We start from the raw sequence: 20,330 nt of genomic DNA on the forward strand, positions 1-20,330 counted from the left end.
TTTTATTTGCAGGGAGTGTTTTTATTACATATTCAATTTCATTTCTTTTTTTTCCTCTTTTTGACCTGCAGCATATGGAAGTTCCCAGGCTAGAGGTCTAATCAGAGTTGTAGCTGCCGGCCTACACCAGAGCCACAGCAACTTGGGATCTGAGCCAAGTCTGCGATCTACACCACAACTCACGGCGACACTGAATCCTTAACCCACTGAGTGAGGCCAGGGATCAAACCCACAACCTCATGGTTCCTAGTCCGATTTGTTAACCACTGAGCCACGACAGGAACTCCTCAATTTCATTTCTAGTGATCAGTCTGTTCAGTTGATTGATTTCTGCTTGATTCATTTTTGGCAGGCTGTAAGTCTCTAGAAAGTTGTCCATTTCTTCTAGGTTGTCAAATTTGTTGGCCTTAACACATCTTTAGTCTGGGGTTTCCATCCAGGTAAGTGTCTCGGACTTGCTTTGAACATCCCCAGCCACTCTCTCCAGGAGGAGGATTCCTTGTGTGAAGCATGGAGGCAGCTGCAGGAATGACGTGCTCTAGGGCCACCCTTCCGGACAGCTTGCCTTATGCAGCGCAGCTCCAACAATGTCAGGGCCGCTTTGCTGAGCTCGATGACTGGGCCTCCCTCAGCCTTGTTTCCTTCCTTTGCAAATAGGTTTTGTGAGCCGTGCACAGTGTTCTAGGGTGAGAGGGTACCCACGTCCCTGCCCTTGAGGCGCTTTTAGTCTAGCAGGGCAGATGGACAAAGTATAAATAAAATCACATGACATGCCTACAGAGAGCATTCAGGGTTATGAAGGATGTGTAAGCCCAGTGAAGACAACAGAGATGTGACTAGTTCAGCAAGCATACCTTCGGTTCCTGCTTCGGGCCAGGCCTTGTGCTGGGTCCTGGCATGGACTGGATGCTCTCTGGCTGGCCTGCCCTCCCACCTGCCCCCACACTCCCCTGTGCTCCCAGAAAGACATGCTCAGCCTTCCTTTCTTCCCTCCCCCCCTCCCTCCTATCCAGCCTCCTTTCTTGCTTTCCCCGTTCATTCAGTCATCAAACCCATTCTGAAATGCACTGTGCTGAGCATTAAGTCGGATGATAGATGTGTTCACAGTCACCCCGAAATGACCTTCATTCTTCAAGGCTGTCCCACGTGTTCCAATCTCAGAGAGCCCCACCCGATGGGAGAGGGACCTGGCCCACCTCTGAGTCCATAAGGCCCTGTGGCTTCTCCTCTCCTTTGCTCTTAGATACATGCTGTCTTGTTAACTAGCATGTCAGGTGTTTATGTGTTGATAGGCATGCTTTCATCGGTGTGCCTACACTCACACAGAATTCTGTGATAAGGCACATGTAAGCACGTGCCTGTAAGAGAGTATTTTGTGCCTGAGTGTGCATGTTGGATCTGGGTTTAAAGTTGTTTATTTACCTACTATGAAATATCTGTTCATTTTCTACATCATTAATGTACTTAAGAGTCTTGTGGGAAGAAATCAGATCTTGTATTTCTTTATCAAATCTACTATTTTTCTTTTTGCTAATTTATTCATTTATATTTTACTACTTCTTTCCTACTGCTTTCTATGGGTTTCTTTTTTGTTCTCTTTCCAAATTATGTAGTTGCCTCTTATTTTTTTTTCCTCAATCCTTCTTATTTAGTTAAGAATGCATTCGAGTATAAGAATTTCTCTCTGAGTATAGTTTTGGCAGCATATTGTTTTTATGAATTGTGTTTTTTAATTTTAAGTATTTTCTATTTTGTAATCATATTATTTTCTTTTAGTCTTCAACATAATATTTTTCTAAAAGTGATTTTAATTTCCATGTGGCAGTTAGTTGCAGCTGTTTCTATTGTTGTTGAAACACTATTCTGGTTTTAGTAGCCAGGAGCAGAGAATGAAAATTATATATATTTATAACTTGATTTATTTCAAAGTTGTTATTTTATTCAAATTTTTTTTTATTTTTTCTTTTCATATTTTTACCTTTTCATTGTGTAATACATATAATATAGGTATATATGTACATGATAGAGCATATATAATCATATATACATGTAATCATGATAAGCATATAACAAACACCTCTGAACTTACTACCCAGCTCAAGAATGGAACGTTACCAATAACTCACACTTATCGATGTCCCATCACTTGGCTTGCCTTTAGGGGTAACCACCACCACCAATTTTGTGTTTATCACCTCCTTGCTTTCTGCTTCTTAGGGCGGCACCTGGGGCATATGGAAGTTCCCAGGCTAGGGGTCTAATGCGAGCTACAGCTGCCAAGCTACACCACAGCCACAGAAACTCGGGATCCAAGCCACGTCCATGACCTACACCAGATCCTTAGTCCACTGAGCAAGGCCAAGGATCGCGTCTGCGTCCTCATGGATACTAGTCAGGTTCGTTACCACTGAGCCACAAGGGGAGCTCCCTAAATACTTTTTTAAAAAATCACCTATGTGTGGAGTTCCCATCGTAGCGCAGTGGTTAACGAATCTGACTAGGAACCATGAGGTTGCGGGTTCGATCCCTGGACTTGCTTAGTGGGTTAAGGATCTGGTGTTGCTGTAAGCTGTGGTGTGGGTCACAGATGTGGCTCGGATCCCGCGTTGCTGTGGCTCTGGTGTAGGCCGGTGGCTACAGCTCTGATTCAACCCCTAGCCTGGGAACCTCCCCTAGAAAAGGCAAAAAGACCAAAAAAAAAAAAAAAAAAAAAAAAATCACCTATGTGTGACTTTCTGAAACTAGAAACAACGTAATTGACTATTTGGGTCTATGCTTTCCATGCAGCCTCCTGCTACAATTTCTGCTGCTTTCCTCTTGGGTGTCTAATGCTTGCTGCTTTAAATATTTGGCGGTTTTGTGAGTTGCGGTGAGTTCATGATTGTTAAATCTTTAGTGTGGATTCTGCCTTTTGTCAGTCTGACAAACCTCTCCCTTGTTAAATGGCTCTTCCCTTGCATTCTGCTTTACCAAGAATGTTGTCCCCTCCGCTTTCTCTTTAGTCGGGTTTCCCTGAAATCTTTGGAAACTTAATTTTTTAACTTTATTATGTCATCTTGCCTGAGGTGCAATAGATGGCAATGTTTAAGAAGTTGTGCTCTGAGACTAGACGGGGCTTAAATTCCAATTCTTCTGTGTAGTAGCTGCTCACCGTGGGGCCGGTGACTCAGGAGTGATAGCATCTCTGCCCCCTGTGGTTGTTGGGAAGACTGGATGAGATAATGCCTGTGAAATGCTTAGCACAGTGCCATACACGCAGCACGTATCAATGTTAACCATTTAAAATTAGATTTATCTTGGGAGTTCCCTTGTGGCACATTGGGTTAAAGATCTGGCATTGTGGCTTCAAAGGGGTCGCTGCTGTGGCCTGGGTTGGATCCCCGGCTCAGGAACCTCCAAAGGCCACAGGTGCTGCCAAAAAAAAATTATCTCTGGCAAGTTTCACATAATTTAATAGTTTCATTTTACCTTGATAATGTTTGTCCTCCAAGAGAATAAAATATTTACAATCATTTCATATATAGTCTGTTTGACCTTAAACCATCACCCAATCTTACAATTTCATATACATCTTGGCTTTTAACAATATTTTCTCTCTCTCTTTGTAAACTATATTTTCTTTGTTTATATCTTTTGTACTCATTTAGAAGTTTAAAATCCTCTTTGCAACTTAATTCTCTAATGCACGCCCTAAAGTGTGGGATATACACAGTTATAGCTGTATTTCTTTGTCAGTTAAGAACAAGGTAATAATATTTTACTTGTCTTTATACAACATAGAATCTCAAGCTCCCTTGCCATCTTCCTCAACACTTGATAATTCTTATTTTCTAATGGCTGGTGCTGAGCTTAGCTGTCAACCTGCTTTCTTTTGTGGCTGTTAATACAGTGTTTTCCTTATCCTTGAACTTAATTTTGTCAACATCTTGCTCGTTACATTTTTTTCATTAATATGGCCTGGATTATATAGCTCTTTGGGGTTTTGACTAAAGCGGATATTGTTTCATTTTGCTTTTTTCCTTCTCGTTGATTAAAATGTTTCCCTATTATGTTTTTGTCACTTCCGTTTGTATTATGTGCTTCCCCCCCCCCCAGAGTGTTGATCATTCTTAGACTCCATCTTGTCTTCTGTATCATCTTCTTTCTCAGCATTTTCATCACTGATGGTTTTTTCTCTCTTCTTTGAGAGGCACTCAGGTGAGTTCTCATCACTGATGCCATTTTCTGCATCATCAACTGTGTTCTTTTCTCACTCCCTGGGGGTTTTAATTTGGTGTTTTCTTTTGTGTGAATCAGCCAGATCAGCCTCATTTAGCGAACTTCCTTTATGTTTCTGCCGTCACCTCATCGTACTGCTTTCACCTCGTCCTACTTCCTGCTCTTCCTAGAAGCCAGGTCGTAAAGGGTACAGAGCAGACGGTCTCTGCAATGGTCTTAACTTCTTTTCCAACGTTCCCTTTCTCCAAACTTCAAGGCCATGTTCTTTTCCTTTTGCTATCCTCTCTCTTCAAAGGCCCCATTTTGTTGTTGGTGTTATTTTGGAGGTGTTCTTTTGCTTGGCTCCATCGTCTTTGAATCGAGGAGGCCTACGCAGACCTGGCCTTGCAACCCGACAGCCCAGGAGCGAAGCATGGTTGGCCCCTCACTGACGTGGACCCATCATGCCAGTCCACTTGCTCTGCCCAGGTCCATCTGTGAGGTTTCAGAACAGGGTTGATTCAGGACTTTCCCTCGTGGCACAGAGGCTCTTCCCCAGGGACAACCTCTAGACTTTCTGACTGCAGAACAGACGCCGTTTGTACTTCCTCCTTCCCCGAGTGGTACCTAAATGACTTCCGGAGCACTTCCTGTCGGGTTCCTGTTTACGTGGTTTCTCCTGAGGTTCTAAGGGCTCCTGGATATCAGCCCATCTCTGCTTCCTGTTGTGCTGCCTGATCAGGGTTGATGCTTCTGTGCGCGTGTGAGAAAAAAGAAAAAGAAAAGGGAAAAGAGGACAGGACCCCAGGATCGAGGAGAGGGAGGGCAGTGCGGGCTCCAAAGAGAGCACGCTCACCTGGTACACTCCCGTGTTGCTGCTCAGCACATCCTGTATTTGGGAACAAGACAAGCAGGAGTAAGACCTTTTCCTTCAGGTTGAGATGGGGGAAATTCAGAGATGGAATTCACCCCCAAACCTGCCATAACTTATAATACTTTTGTCAGTTTTTGTTATTTTGGGAATATTTGTCTTTTAAGACAGAAACTGCCATGTTTTGCTACCATATTAATGAACAGCTGAACCTTTCTATGAAGAGGCTGTAATTTTATGTGCTTCATTCATTCATTCATTCATTCATGTACATCTCTTCCTCCGAGTAGCCTGAGAATTCAGGAAACCATGGATTTTCATTGTTTTGCTCCCACCTCACCACAGGAACTGGCATCTGATGTTTGCTCAATAACTACTTGGTGAATGTATATTACCCAGCAGAAAACAGGGCAGACTGCAGACCTCTCGGTGTGAATGAAATTATATTTTGAAGTCTTAGTGCTTTAAGTCAACAGGTATACTACACATTCACAATTTTAAACATTGTAATGTCTAATTCGATGCTAAGGAGTTCCCTGGTGGCGTTGCGGTTAAAGAATCTAGCGTTGTCACTGCTGTGGTGTGGGTTTGATCCCTGGCCCGGGTACTTCCCTATGCTGTGGGCTCAGCCAAAAAATTGTTTTAAAAAATTGATGCTGAAAACAATGTAGGATTAGGCAAGATGGGTATTATTCTTCCCACTTTCCAGATGAAGAAACAGAGGCCCCCAGGGAAGCAGAGACCTGCCCGGGTCATCATGCAGAGTCACAGGTAGGACCAAGAATCTGTCTCCCCCCTTCCCAGGGGTGTGCTGTCTTCTGGACCAGCCGCATCCTCCAGGGCTGGTCATACACATGAGAAGAGAGGCGAGAGAAGTCTGAAGGGGCCAGAGAAGGCTTCCTGGGGGACTGGGGCTGGCTCTTGAGAGTGGAGGGGGACAGTGGAGAGGAACCTCCGGAATGGGCCACAGGGGCAAAGGTATGGGCGTGGCCAGAGGGTCAAGGGTCGTGGGGAGATGGGCCCGAGGCTCTTTGCCCGCCTCTCTCGCCTGGCTCGGGATGAGCGCAGTCAGCTCCTCCCAAATGTTCTATCTGCACATCAGCCAAAGAGCCCTTACCTTCCCTTTGCCCTCAGGCTGCCCGTCTGGCCCTGGCATGGCCTCCCCGTTGGGGTCAGGGCAGGGAAAGAACAGAGAGGGTGGAGTCAGACAGACTGGGGTTAGAAGGCCGACTCTGCCACGTAGCAAGACCTGCCACGGACAGGTCGCGTCATCGCCCCGAGACTCAGTTTCCCCCGTGAACACGGGACAATAATGGTAGAGTTTTGTGAAGCTGAGATGAGAGGATGTGTGAGGTCCGTGGCCCAGGGTGGGCACCGAAAGCTCTTAGCTCCCTTCCTTCCCTTCCTGGCTCTTTTGTGGGCAGAGCTGGCCCTGGGCTCTAGACTCTCACAGAACCGTGGAGCAATGCAGACAGGATGGCCGGCGGCCTGCCCTCCTCCCCAGCGGGGCCACAGCCTCGGGTCTCCAAGGGAACTCATCTCTCATTTCCCTCCTCTGAACACGGAGGCCCACTTCCTCCTAAGTGAAGCCCTTGGCAGCTGAGCCTCTGCAGATGGCGGAGTCCCGGGTTTGCTGTCAGATAAAGCCCTGTGCTCCATGCAAGTGCCATGCATGTTAATGGTCTGAGCTGCCTCCTCCCCGCCTGCCCGCCATCCAGGATGCATCTTGAATAAGGCGCACGGTCAGAGGAAGCCTGGAGGTGCTGGGTAACTCGCTCCAGCTACAGAGGCGGCCCTTGAAGCCACACAGCTGCATTCCTGGGGGCCACAACAGAGGGGCTCCCTGAGCAATGTGTGCGGTGGGCGCTGGGCCTGTGAGGCTTGCGGGGCACTTTTCTAATGGAGGCAGGGGGAGGGCAGGGGCACGGCGGAACTAAGAGAATAATGAGAGCAGCTTAGTTTGGGTCACCCCACAGGCAGACCCTCAGACAAGAATTTGAGTGCAAGAAGTATTTTGCAAAGTGAGGAAACACCAGGGGGGGAGTGGGGATAAGACAGAAAAGGAAAGGGCATGCTATTGAGAAGGGGGAACCTCTGTGGGCAGTCCTGCTGGTGACTCAGGGAGACAGTGTAGAATACGCCCTGCAGGCAAGGCGCGAGGGAGCCGGAACGTTCTGCAAATTCCCTGTCCCTGGTTGAGGGCTGCTGGGGGAGAGGGAGCTGTAAATCCTTGGCACTTCTGGCTGCCTGGCTGAGGGACAGACTGGGCCGCAGCAGCCAGAGGGAGGCCCGGGGCCAAGGGTGAAAAGGCTGGCAGCTGGCCGTCAGGTCAGCTTGCATTGAGGTGAGCTGATGGAATGGGGGCGGGGCCTCGACAGCACCTGCTGCCGAGAGAGACCTGTGTGAAAGTGCGTGAAAGTCACAATACTCAGAGGGTCGTTAACGAAGTGCCTACCAGCACTTGCTATTCTAACGGAATCTCTACAAGCAGAGTCCTGCCATCCCTACGACTGTCTCTCTTCGGTGGCAATGAAACGGAGGCTCTGGAGGGCCTGGGTCAGGCGGAAGGTCATTAAGCTCCCTGGCCAGTGGGCAAACCCACATGCTGGCCTCCAAACCTGGGTCCCATGCAGGGCTGCTCGGGAGACAGGGGACAAAGGAGGCAGGGACCCACTGCTTGGCCCATCCATCCGCCTGGCCGCAGATAAGGGAGGGAGTCATGGGCACTGTGCTGGACTTGGACTTGGTAGATAAGGAGACTCTTCAGAGCGGAGAAGCAGCCCAGGAAAGAATGTGGTTGGTGAAGGACCCCCGACCCCCCAGCCCTGGGGGCTGAATGGATAGAGGACATGTTGAAGATGAGAAGGGAAAGTCCAGCTTCCAGGAGTCCTGGGGCTTTGAGAACAGCTAGACCTAGCTTCTCCTGCTCTCCGTCCTACTCATGTGCTCTGTGTCCTAGAGCCAGTTGTTTGCCGTCTCTGAGCCTTAGCATTCCCATTTATAAAATAGGGACAACGACCCCGCCTTATAGGGTAGAATGAAATGGCAGAGCACAGATAAAGTACCTGCACAGGCTGGACACACAGGAGGTAGGACGTGAGGCCAGGAAACCCTGGCGGTTCCTGGTCCAGCTCTGACTTTATTCCCCAGTCTTGGGCAAGGCTTGTCTCCTCTTTGAGCCTTAGTTTCTCATCCAGGAAATGGAGATAAGAGTACCTGGCTCACAGGCACACAGGGCTGCAGGGAGAGACTGATAGAGGTTAACCACTGGAATGCGGCCGTGACCCGGCTTCCCCAGCAAGGCCGTGGAGGAAGGCGGGCTGGGAGCAGGGCACTGGCTCTCTCTGATCTCTGCCTCCAGCACGCTGGGCAGCCTCAGGCTGTTTCCTCTTCTTTGAGTCAAAATGAGTCTTGGCTGAGGCTACCTCTGAAGGCTCTGTGACGCTGGCCTTCCCCTGCTCGCCCCAGGGGCTCTGTGTTCCCCGTCTCCCAGTGGCAGGCTCGTGCTTTGGGGGGTCACTGCCTGCCTCTGTTGGCCCAGCCCCCATGCTGCTTCTCAGTGATTCTCTGTGGCCCACTGACTGGCTCTGGGACTGGCCCCAATCCTGACAGCCATTCTCAGTGTCCATGGCCCCACTGATGCCACCCGCGAACTAAGGCTGCAATGCATGTGGGTGCAGAGTTCCCAGGTCCCTGGGAGCTAGGGCGTACGGAGGGGAGAGCACAGGCAAGAGCCCAGGCTAGGAGTCTCCTGGACAGGGTTCATTCAGTCCCCGCCTCAGAACTTGGTCTGAAGTCAGGCCGAAGGGTTGGAATGTGACAGGAGTCAGGCGCCAACCGTGGCTGAGGTTCAGTAAATGGACACACTTTGTCTTGCTCTAATATTCAGCCGTCCTCTCCAACAGACGGACCGGGCTTTAGCCCCTTGCCTCAACGCAGGCCCCAAGACACTTGCCCAGACCCCGTAAAGTGACTTCACACTGCAGATACAGAGAGGTTTCTGTGATTGTTCTCTCTGTCTCTCATTCCAGGTGTGTCGCAAAAGCCAGAACTAATTGAGAAGGTGAATGATGACATGGTGTGATTTCAGGGGTACCAAGGAAGCTGCTAGAATCCCCCAAATGTTGCATCTATCTGGTCAGTGCTGAAACCCCTCAGTTAGAGATTCATTCCTTTGGATTAGCTTTGGAGCAGTGGAAAAATCCCTGGACTAGGAGTCAGTAGATGAGGAACCATCTTATCTTTGCCTCTTCCTTGCAGCAGTATTACTACGCCACTCTGAGCCTCAATTTCCCTGTCCGTAAAATGGGAATGAGAATTCCCACCTTCCAGCATTATTACCAAGAGTGAGACAAAGTGTGTAAAACACTGGCACCTGGCTGGGGCTCCACTAAGCTGCCTGGCAAGAAGAGTGGATTTGGAGAACGCCATGCTGGACGTCACCACCAGGTGGCAGCACAAGGCATTCGTTCCTTCACTCTGCTCCTGAGGAGGAGGCCCATGAGTGGGTGATGTTGAAATGAACCCAGGCAATGGGGAGCTCCCGGCCCTGCAGGTTAGCAAGGTCAAGGTGGGACAGCTTCCCGTCCTGCTTGCGAAGAGCAGCTGAGTCCTCTTTTGGTGGATGTGACACATAGAGTGTGAACCAATTCCCCCAGGGATATTGGAGTCTGGAGTGTGGGGAAGGGAGGGTCTCGGCCAGCCCTTCCCAAACCGGCTGTGGCTGACAATAACCACGTTTAAAACCTGAACTCTGAAGGGCTGTCTTTGAAGCCCTTGGGGAGGTGGCTTAAACCTTGGCATTTTCATAAAAGGAGGTGCCTTCAAACGGGGTCTACCTGCAGAGTTTGGCGGTCCCGGGGTCTCTCCCTGGAGCCAGCATTCAGACTCCATCCAGGTCCAGCGTTCCACTCCCACACAGCCACCTTCCGACGCCTGCACAAACCTGTGGCCGGCTCTCCACCGGCTCTCGAGCTCCCCTCCGTCCCGAAATAGGAACCAGGAAACACGACCTGTGGGGGAGGGGAAAGGTGGAAGTGAGATGCATTTGAAGGAAAGCAGCTTTGAAGTCCTGAGGCCATTATGTTAATGGCATTACTCAATTTCTGGAAGCAATCCTGATTAAATATTCATTGGCTTTGATTATACTGAAATTAGGGCTAAAGCATGAAGTCAAATTGAGGGGAGTAATGGCAGTGTAAATAATGCATGGCCTCTAAATTGAAAACACCAGCCTGTGCGGCCCCAGCTCTCCCCCCACCCTGCTCGTCACTGTGCCATTTGTTTAGAAGGTGATTAGTCCGACGTGGGCATCTCTCACCAGCTGGGACAGGGAGCTGGCAGGAAGCAGCGCTCTGTCTCTGCAGCTGCGAGAGGCTTGAAGCGGGCATCTTGCAGCAGGGGGTTTTCTCCAGGTCAGGGACCTGGCAGCTGGGAATCCTGGGGAAGCCCCATCCCAGAGTCCTGTATCCTCTGAGTGACACAGACATGGACTCCGAGCGTGACAGAGGCCCCTGCCACTGCATCTTCCACGACATAATCCCTGAACAGAAAAGGGCAAGCGGGTGGCGGAGGGTGCGGCAGGACAGAGGTTAGAACAACAGGTGAGACTTTTTCCAGTGGGCGTGGTAGAGACAGGTAAACTGACTGTAACTTTGTGAGGTGAGTGCTCCATGGAGGCGTGTGCAAGAGGCTGTTGTGAGAATCCAAAGAATAATTTCACGGGGGGTTGGAGGGGGGGTGGCTGAGCCGGGGAGGGGAGGAAGTAGCGGAAGCATCAGGGGAATGGGCTGAAGGGCCTCTTACCCTCCCCTGGTCCCCTAATGCCTGGCCCAGGGCCTGGCCCAGAGCCGAGCTGACGATGTTGGTAGAGGAATGGATGAATGGACAGCTAAGACAACGGCATCGAGGAAGGAGGGGCCGACGCTCCCTGCTTCCTGGATGGTAACTGTCACTCGGGGACATGGGAGGACCGCGGAGTGGCCGGAGCCCCGGCCTCTGCACTCCCTACGCGCCCAGCGCTTTGTGCGGCGCCAGGATTTGTGAACCATCTCGTTGGATTTAATTTTATCCTATCTCTCCCAACGGTTTTAGAGGACCATACACTTATCCCCATTCTATGGTCAAGAAAAACCAACACAACAGGTTAATCTGCACACACAGCTAGTAAAAAACGCTGTTACACACATCGCTAGTAAGTGAAGCTGGAATCCAAACCCCTGTTCCTTTGTGAAGCCGTTTTTTAAAATCTTTCGACGCTGTAGGTCAGGGTGAGTCAGAATGAAAGGCAGTGCCAGGTCCTGGCAACAGTTCCAGGGCTCAGCCGGGAGAGCCCGTTCTGCCAGCGGCTCACACTTTCTATGGGGCAGAACACCTGGGAGTCAGGAGAAATCGCTGCCTTTCATTTTTCTTCAGGCTTCGAAGGGGTTCCTGTTTTGTGCGTGGGGTCTGTGACTGCTCTGTAAGGTGGCGGAGAAATGGATTCACCAGGCTTCTTCGAGGAAGGGTCTCAGGGATGTTGAACTACTTGAGATGAAAGACATGTCGAGTGGGGCGCCCCCTTCTGGAGAGACAGTGCCGGGTCCTGGAGCCCAGGCAGAGCCCCGGAGCGTCCCAGGGGCGTGTCCCCACCTCTCCATGCCCAAGTGTCATCGAGGAATCTGCTTTTGTGGAGCAGGGCGTGGGCCCTGGCACGGGAAAGCAGGCGAGCCAGGAGGCGCGGACCCCAGAAGGGATTCCCAAGTCTTCCACGACCCCCCACCGCGATGAGTCTGGGGCCAGCAGCCGCCCCTGTGGGTGAGCCTGAGGCTGAGGTTGGACTAAACAGCCTTCCCATGCAAATAGTTTTTAGAGTCACTCCCTTTCCCAGCAAATGGTCACTGGGCATTCACTCTCAGGGGGCCGCAGAGGGTCGGGGGGGGGGGGGGGGCTGGGGAGACTAATCGAGCTTAGCCTGTCACTGCCTTAAGGGAGGAGCAAAGACACTGGAATCCAGGAGGAAATAAGCCCCTTAGCAGGGCAGCAGGGACAGCGTGAGCTCTGCAGCCACACAGCCTGGGGTTAAATTCTGGATCTTTCCTTTACCAGCTCAGTGAGCCCGGACAGGCTAATGAGAGTTTGTACCCAACAGGGTTGCTGAGACATTAAATGAGGTAATCTGGACAAAAGCCTCCAACAGCACCTGACACAGACTCTCAAAAAGCCGCAGCCGTCCCTGGGGCGGTGCAGGCTTCTTCCCAGAACGCAATTCCCGCCGGTCCCAGTGCCTTGGGTGGGAAGAGGGAGAGGCAGAGGTGAGGAGAGAGCGAGCCCTGGAGGTGCTCACTAGCCTGCGTGTGATGCCTGCAGCGTGCAGGACACCGTGTCATACCCAGCCCCTTTGACGTCCCCCACCACCCCGCAAGGCAGGTGGGGTCCCCTGAGCAGGCGAGCCAACTGCAGCTGAAGCCCGGACCTGCCCAGGGTCACCATCCTCTTTGGGGCAGGGCCAGGATTTGGATCCAGTTCTCCCGGAGTGGGAAGCAGGGTCGTGGCTGTTTGCAGACACGCTGTTTGTCCCCCTTATGGTTCTGGGGGGTTGGCCAGCCCACGCTCCTTCTCCCAGACACCCCTCTCCCCCGCCTCCTGAGCTGCTCTGTGTGGGTGACTCGACAGACAGCCTCGCGCGACGCTTCCCAGCTCCCCCAGCATTACCTGCAGGTCCCCGTGGGAGGCACGATGGCAGGCTTCCAGCGCTCCCCAGCACGCCCCCGCCACGTGCTGGTGCTGGGATCTGTGGGTGCCTTTCCAGACTCAGAATGAGCAGGGCTCCTGGCTGGGTTGGGCTTGTCTCTCTTTCTGAAATGACCATTCTCTGCCATGAGTTGCTGCTGTGCTGTAGCATCAGGAACTTGGGGTTCCCCCCACCCCTGGTCCCCGTGTCGCTACCTCCTCTCTGCTTCCTCCTCTTACTTAGTCTTTTAATGGGAAGCAGTAACCGTCTAATTAGAAAAATCTTTAGAGACAACTTGTTTTGCAATAACGTGGCTTTGCAATACTTAGATTCCTCCTAAATAGAAATTCATAGAAGGGACAAATTGGTGGGGACTCCGATGAGACAAAGGTCAGAGAACGTTTCCCAAGGGAGGAGAGACCCAGGCTGGGCAGGTGGGGAGGATCGGGTCCAGCAAGAGACACAGTGGATGCACAGGCCGGGTGGGGGCTCAGGAAGGAGACTCCTCTGCCCTTGGCCTCCGGGCTCTGGAAGGAGCGGCTGGGGGAAGGCAGGCAGGGCTTGGTTCCATCTCGCGCTCGCTCAGCGTGCTGTCGTGGGCAGCTGTCTTCAGCTGTAGGTCTACTTCCCACGGGGCTGAGAAGATGCACACCGTCCGGTGCTGCATCAGTTATGAGCTGCGTAGAAGCAGGAAGACACTGGGTTCTCTGCCCTTCAGTCTCACCCACACGACAAAATGCCAGCCAGGCCAGCACCCTCTATGAGCAGGATAATCTCATCCTCAGTGTTCTCCCTTTGCTTCCATCTGGAAAAGCCTTCTGCCTCCCCCTGCCTGGCCGCCCCCTCTTCCTTTCTCAGGGACTCCTTCCCCAAAGCCCCCCGCTTCCCCTGATCCTGTGCTGTCCAGCCCATGGCCCTGGGCACACGTGAGCCCTCAACCTCGGTCAGTCTCGCAGAGATGTGCTCACGGGTAAATACAAGGCTGCATTCCAGACTTAATTTTAAAAATACTATGTATCTTATTAATACAATTCTTCAAATTGATTATGTGCTGGCGTGATAGTTTAGATACTTGCGTAAAAGGAGTCATTAAAATTAATTTCGCCTGTTCACTTTTTAAAGTGGCTTTTAGGGAACTGGCGTACATGCCTCACAGTGCATCCTGTGTGATGCTTCTTTTGCTTAGTCCAAGTCTGGCTTTAGCCTCTGCTCATGCTCCTCCCTGGCCAGGTAGGTTTCAGCACTTGATAAGGTTCAAATGATACTTTGCTGTCTATTGCCCTGTTTTATTTTATGTGTGTAGAATAACCACTCACAGGGGATCTGCCTCTAATTCTGCGCCCCTCCCCCAAAGTCACCCCCGCCCCGGCAGTCAGTTTTCTACGTGGAAGAGGGGGGTGCAGGGCTTGAGCTCGCTGGTCTCTACGTCCTTGTTTCTCTGACATCTGATGACTTGGTAGTGAATCCTGATCTTTCTCCTGTTTTAATGTGGACGCTTGGGGAAGTCGCCCCCTTCTGGGCCATTTTTGCATCTGTCGTGTAACCGAGCTGAGACTTTCTGTGCAACCCGTTCCCTTGAATCAAAGTGGTCTGGGAACCAGAGAACTTCAGGGACTAAGCCCAGGTCCCGGCTCAGCACGCAGCGGTGCTTGGGAGCGCACGTCCGGGGAAGCAGCACACGTCTTGGAAGCTCGGGCCTGGGTGGGCCCTGACCTGTTCTATTCATTCCACAAGCAAGCAGTCATTCATCAAACACGCACGGAGCCTCAGGCCGGGCCGGGTGCCAGGCTCTGTGACACACACACAGACCTGCTGCCCTTCTGCCCTCGAGGTGCTGACAGCGTAATGGGGATGCCCCGAGGGAGGGAGGGAGGGAGGAGGAAGGAGGGAGAGGGAAAACAAGAAAGGGAAGGAGGGAAGGAGCCACTCAGGACTGAGGTGGCCAGGACGGGCTCCCAAACATGGCATCCTCTGTCTCTGCCTTGTATCGAACCTGCCGGGGCTCAGGTCCTTTTCCTGTTACTTAATTGCCAGCTTCCCTTGTACAAGAAGTCCACGCCAGGCAGAGGATTTCCGTGTTTCTAAAGAGGGACCCCGCCTTGATGTCAGAGGTCCCGGTGGATCCTGGGCATCCACTGGCTGATGGCAAAGCTGGGCCTGAGGCTCAAAAGCATAAACTTTCACCTTGACCCTAGTCCCTCCCGTTCACGCTCCTCTCTCCCCACAGATGCACAGACACTCCTCCCGCCGTGTCCCCATCCTGTGACAGTGGCACAGAAATGCCCTTAGCATCACTACCTGTATCTCTGATGCTCTTCCTGGACCCCGGGGGCCTCTTGGATCAGACCGTTCCCCACCTAGGACTTCCCTCTCCCTTCCAGTCCAGTGTGGATGGCTTCCTTCATCCCAGGAAAGCAATGTGTGACATCATCTGGTTAGGGTTCTGGCAGCTTCTCAGCAGTACTCAGATCTCTCCTGCAGTGTAAGCAAAAGCGGATGGGGGTTGTCTTCTGACACTGGGGAAATCTGAGTCCCTGGGGCCATGGCTCCATCAGATCACAGTCTAAGTCCTGAGCCGGTAGAGCTTGTTCTGGTTGCTTAGACACAAACACTCAGCACTGAGCTTTTGTAGGAATGGATGTGGAATGAATGAATGAAGCAGGACTGGAGCTAAGCCTTGAAGAAGGTCGGGACACCGGAGAGTAGAGCAGAGGAAGGGGTTCTGGGCCCAGAGTGGTGCCTGGAGGGGTGGCTGCATGGAGAGGGCTTGGGGGGCCAGGAGCATGGGGAGCAGGGGAGGGACAGCCCCAAAGCAGAGAGAGCTCCAAGGCGGGCTGAGAGAAGGACCGGGGGCCCGGTGTGTGTGGAGAGCGGTCCTCCCTCCGCCCTCCTTTCCAACACACTGCCTTCCTCCTGACCCCGGAGCCACGGTCTGAACCCAGGCTGCTAGAGTCTCCATCCCTCCCTCCCTTCTTTACTCTCTTCCACAGGCATTTAGTCAGTACCTGCTGTTCTGGGTTTGGGGATCACAGCAATACATCAGATAAAGTCGCTGTTTGCATGAAGCCTGTGTTCCGGCAAGGAGCATAAATACACACATCGGGGGAAGAAGACAGAAATAGCTGGAAGGGCAGATGGCCGCTGGGTGGAGGGTCAGCAGGGACGGCTCCCCTGCAAGGTGACACCTGAGCAGAGACCGCAGAGAAACCCGCAGCCACAAGGAGGGTCAGCGTGAGCCGAAGTGGGCAGAGCCACCCCGCAGGGGCTGGCCGAGGGCCCCCACAGACTCGATCTGTGGAAGCAATCCACGAGGACAGAGGCAGCAGACAGCATGGGTGCCCCTATGTCACATGAGGACAGAGGCTCAGAGAGGTAAAGAAACAGACGCCAGGTCACGCAGCCTCTGATCAGCAGGTCTGGGTTTTTAACCCTCGTACGTGGGGTTTTTTTTCCCCACCGCAGCCTGAGCACCCTAGTCTGAGCTCACAGGACCAGCCTCTCCCCCAGTCCCTCTGTGCACAGGGGGTGGCCTGCGGTATAGACCCGTCCTGTCATCTGCTGCCAGCAGCGCCCAGCCCTTTCCTCCCCTCCCCTCTCCTCCAGCAGCGCTGCTCACTCCTAACCCGACAGTCTCTGGACACAGGGACATTTTTAATTGAAGCGGCAGTTTGGCGGCTCTGCTGTCCTTCGCTGCAGCCCATGTCCTTCTCCTGACACTCACCTCCTTTCCTGTAGCTCTCTGTGCGCCCTGGGTGCGTGTCTGCCACCTTCTCCGCATTCGTCTGCCTCTCTGCCTTGGCTCTGTCTGCCTGTGTCTGCCCGGGTTCTCCTGACCTCTCTCTGTCCATCACCTGACCTGACCCTGTCCCTAACCCACTCCCCTGAACTTGCCCTTCCCCCTCTGGGCTGGTCCCCTGTGAGTTTCAAACACCCCCAGACCCCTTGCTTGATGCCTATGGTGAAGGTGCATGCGCGCGCGTGCGCGCGTGCACACACACACACACGCATGCACGCACGCACAGGCACACACACATGCACACACACACACACAGGCACACACACGTGCACACGCACACACACACACACACACAGGCACACACATGCATGCACAGAGGCAGGCGAGGAGCTGTCCTCTGTCCTTGTGGAAGGCTGTCCGTGACCTTGCAGGCAAAGGCTCGCAGAATGGTTGTGGGGCAGAGCCTGAGCCCTGATGAAAGCCTTGGTTTAGGCCCCTCACTGTGTGGCCAGATGGGGACACCGAGGCTTCAAGAGGAGTGGGGCGCTGCACAAGGTCAGGCAGCCCCTCGGCAGCAGAGCCCAGGGTCTCCAGAGACCATGCCTGCAAGTCCCTGCCCTGGGTCCGAGCTCCCTGGGGCTCTCGGCACAGCAGGGCCAAGTCCTCTTAGTTTCTATGCCAGGGATGCCCGTGGGGAGCCCACGGCATCTTGTGCAGACGGGGCTGGCCAGGCCGATGAGCTCTGGGGTCGTGGACTCCTGAGATGTCATAGGCAGGAGTATCCTGCTCAGGGGGCTTCTCTCCTCTCATTTTAAAGGAGGGAGAAGTGAGACACAAGCAATGAATTATAGTTGCCAGAAATGGTAAAAACACCTCAAGATTTTCAGGGCTCCACAGCTTTATAACAGAAAAATGGACCAAGCCCATAGACTTTCTTTTTCTTGCTTTAAAATAAAACAGAGTTCCTACTGTGCTTAGCAGGGTAAGAACGTCGTGTGCGTGAGTATGCGCGTTCGATTCCTGGCCTTGATCAGTAGGTTAGGGATGCGGCGTTGCCGTGAGCTGCGGTGTAGGTGACAGACGTGGCTCGGATCCAGTGTTGCCATGGCTGTCGTGTAGGCCTGCGACTGCAGCACCAATTCAGCCTCTAGCCTGGGAACTTCCATATGCCGCAGGTGCAGCTGTAAAAAGCAAAAAAAAAAAAAAAAAAAATTATTAATTAAAAAAGTAAAATAAAAATTAGTTTCTAATACTTAAAAATGAGAGATTTCAGGAGTTCCCATCATGGCGCAACAGAAATGAACCCGACTAGGAACCGTAAGGTTGCAGGTTCGATCCCTGGCCTTGCTCAGTGGGTTAGGGATCCGGCGTTGCCGTGAGCTGTGGTGTAGGTTGCAGACACGGCTCGGATCCCAAGTTGCTGTGGCTGTGGTATAGGGCGTCAGCCGTAGCTCCAATTTGACCCCTAGCCTGGGAACCTCCATATGTCGTGGGGCAGCCCTGAATAAGCAAAACAAACAAACAAACAAACAAACAAAAACCCAAAAAACAGCAACAGAGATTTCATATAAACATCCCATCAAGATCCCTGGCAACTCTTGGAAAAGGCTCTGAAAGGACCATGGAACTCCAGGCCCCACAGAGCGTGACAGGCGGCCACTCAAGGGCTCTCGGTGCTGGCCTGGGCCACAGGGTCCCCTCACATCTGTGTCTGTGACCATGCGCCCCAGTGGCATTTGCCTTCAGAACCCCCCATTCACAGCGTCTTCGCTTAGGTTCCCGGCGGGGGGACAGGATTGGAGCCCGACTCCTCACTCCCGGTGGTTTCCACCTGCCACGGAGAGGACATGGAATCTAGATGGATTCCACCCCGCGGGTGTCCTGGAGCCCGCCGTCAAGGAAGTTTTTCCTGGACTCTCTTTTCCTCATTTTCAGTTGATAAGTTACCGAAGCTCCTTTTCTGATAGCTGTTTCTTTTTAAACAAACACACGGTCTCTCGTCTTGAATTAACTCTGGCATCTGATGGCCTTTGGGGCCACCAACTGTGAGCCATTGGAGGGATGGGGCCTCTTCACTCCGCTGGGCCTAAGTGGTACTTGAACTGAGGGCCTTGCCCGCTCCTGCCCCCAAGCCCCAAGCAGGCCCTCCCTGAACCCTAAGTTGACCCTCATCTTGTCGCTCACTTAGATGACAAACCGTGATTGAGGGAAGGCCTAGACTGAGGTCTCGGGTCGGCCCTGGTGTCAGCTGGGCCTGAGGGCAGAGCTCGGGCTGCAGCCAGGGTGAGGGCCGAGGCCACGGGCAGGGCGTCTTTCTTCTGCCTTCCTTTCCTCGCCTCTCCCTCCCACCTGGACTCCTCGCTCACACAGGCTCCTGGGCCTCCTCTTGACCAGTGTCCTGGCCTTCACGGACTTGCCCGACAGCAGGAACCAACTCCGGTGAGGACTCCAGAGAGGTCACAACCTGTGAGCCTTCAGCCATAGTCACAACGGCTGTGGTTTGTTTTGTTTGTTTGTTCTATCTTTTTAGGGCCACACCCACGGCACACGGATGTTCCCTGGCTCGGGGTTGAATCTAAGCTGTAGATGCCGGCCTACGCCACAGGCACAGCAAGGCCAGATCTGAGCCATGTCTGCAGGCTACCCTGGAGCCACTGCAACGCCAGATCCTTAATCCACTGAGCAAGGCCAGTGGATCCGCATGGATCCTGGTCGGGTTCCTTACTGCTGAGCCACGACAGGAACTCCCAACACTGACAGCCTTCGACAGGGGAGGACAATCCCCTCATCTCTTCCTAGCCTCTTTCAGAGCGAGGAGGCATGGCCTCACGGTCTAGGCAGCCACACTCTGTGCCCGCACAGCCAGAGACATGACTTCCTCCGGGCACATTTTCTGGGGCATTGTTAGAACATCTCATGACCACCAAGCAGAACTTCCTGATTCAGTTTGCAAAATGTTGTTTCAAAGAAGAAGGATGGGTTAGGCCTTCTTCTCATTTGATCCCTGACCCCTTCCGCTAAGCAGCTAGAAAGTAACGACATCCAGCCGGTTTCTGGTACATCAGCTGTTGGCCAGTGCCTGGTGCTTGACCACAGAGCTAATGCTCTGAGGCTCGTCAGTGTACACTCACCTCCTGATCCGTGGTTCGAGTCCTGACAACCTCATGATTTTACTTGTTGATGGAGCCAGTGTTGGGCAGGCCCCCAAGGACAGATACCCCACCTTCCGCCTACACCCCACTGCACACAGCCTTCCCTGGATGAGTGGTGCTGGAAAGAGGTTTCTTTTCTTGTAAATACTCTTCTTGTAATGCTTGCTGCCTCGTCCCCAAATACTTTGCCTTGTCCTGATTTTGAGTCAGGTTGGGTGGTGGGGAGAAGCTAGGGGGTCCGCTGTGATTTAGAAGGAGACGCTGCACAGACTGCCCGCGTCAGGTGGGCAGGAAGCTGGGCTCCGAGTCGGCTGGTGGCCCCGGCTGAAGGCTGAGGGGCCAGGAGCCAGGTGCTGTCTGTGAGGTTCTGAGAAGGGTGTGACGTCTGTATCAGAAGGCGATTCTGATGGGAAAGAAGTAGCGCTTCTCCCAGACGCCGGAGCAAGTCCCCTGGCACTGATTCCACACGATGCCGTTGGGAGCAGGAGGGAAAACTTCCTGTGCTGGACGAGCTCATGGAATCACTTGGGACTTAGTGGACGCTTGCATGGATAGCATTAGCCTCTTCCCTCACAGTTGGCCCCGTCCGGGTGTCACCGCCAGGACCCTGAAGCTGCGTGAGGTGCCCACATGCTCACTGAAGTGGCAGAGCTGGGGCTCGAA

The 20,330-nt window shown here is 52.7% G+C and overlaps 2 protein-coding genes across 16 annotated transcripts in view; one reads left to right on the forward strand and one right to left on the reverse strand.

The window, feature by feature from the left end:
* The window catches only part of LOC100737108 (AGBL carboxypeptidase 4), a 1,252,169-nt gene that overhangs the window by 1,070,956 nt on the left and 160,883 nt on the right, over positions 1-20,330 (forward strand). The gene's annotated exons all lie outside the window — the stretch shown is intronic.
* Positions 3,602-13,019, reverse strand: LOC146402979 (uncharacterized). Of its 2 annotated transcripts, XR_014808368.1 has the most exons (3): positions 12,761-13,019; positions 4,803-10,080; positions 3,602-4,079 (listed from the first exon to the last, which is right to left on the reverse strand). XR_014808368.1 is itself a non-coding variant. In XM_084965142.1 (2 exons), exons 1-2 carry the CDS (start codon positions 12,948-12,950, stop codon positions 9,248-9,250), a joined length of 1,023 nt encoding a protein of 340 aa, XP_084821268.1. In that variant the 5' UTR covers positions 12,951-12,994; the 3' UTR covers positions 4,490-9,247. The 2 variants fall into 2 exon arrangements, 1 of the variants encoding a protein (XP_084821268.1); XM_084965142.1 differs by lacking the exon at positions 3,602-4,079 and having other exon boundaries at positions 4,490-10,080; positions 12,761-12,994.

Source organism: Sus scrofa, chromosome 6 (assembly GCF_054392235.1).
Source record: "Sus scrofa isolate SSC_HxYL_T2T_F1_AM1 chromosome 6, Sscrofa_HxYL_maternal_Yorkshire_Landrace_v2.0, whole genome shotgun sequence".
Lineage (NCBI taxonomy): Eukaryota > Metazoa > Chordata > Mammalia > Artiodactyla > Suidae > Sus > Sus scrofa.

Bases quoted from the DNA above. Each gene is read 5' to 3' on its own strand.
- LOC146402979 (XM_084965142.1), bottom strand. From the start codon at position 12,950: ATGCTACAGCACAGCAGCAACTCATGGCAGAGAATGGTCATTTCAGAA. The intron at 10,081-12,760 runs GTAATGCTGGGG...CCTCCCCCACAG, and splicing joins CCTCCCACGGGGACCTGCAG to GTCGTGTTTCCTGGTTCCTA.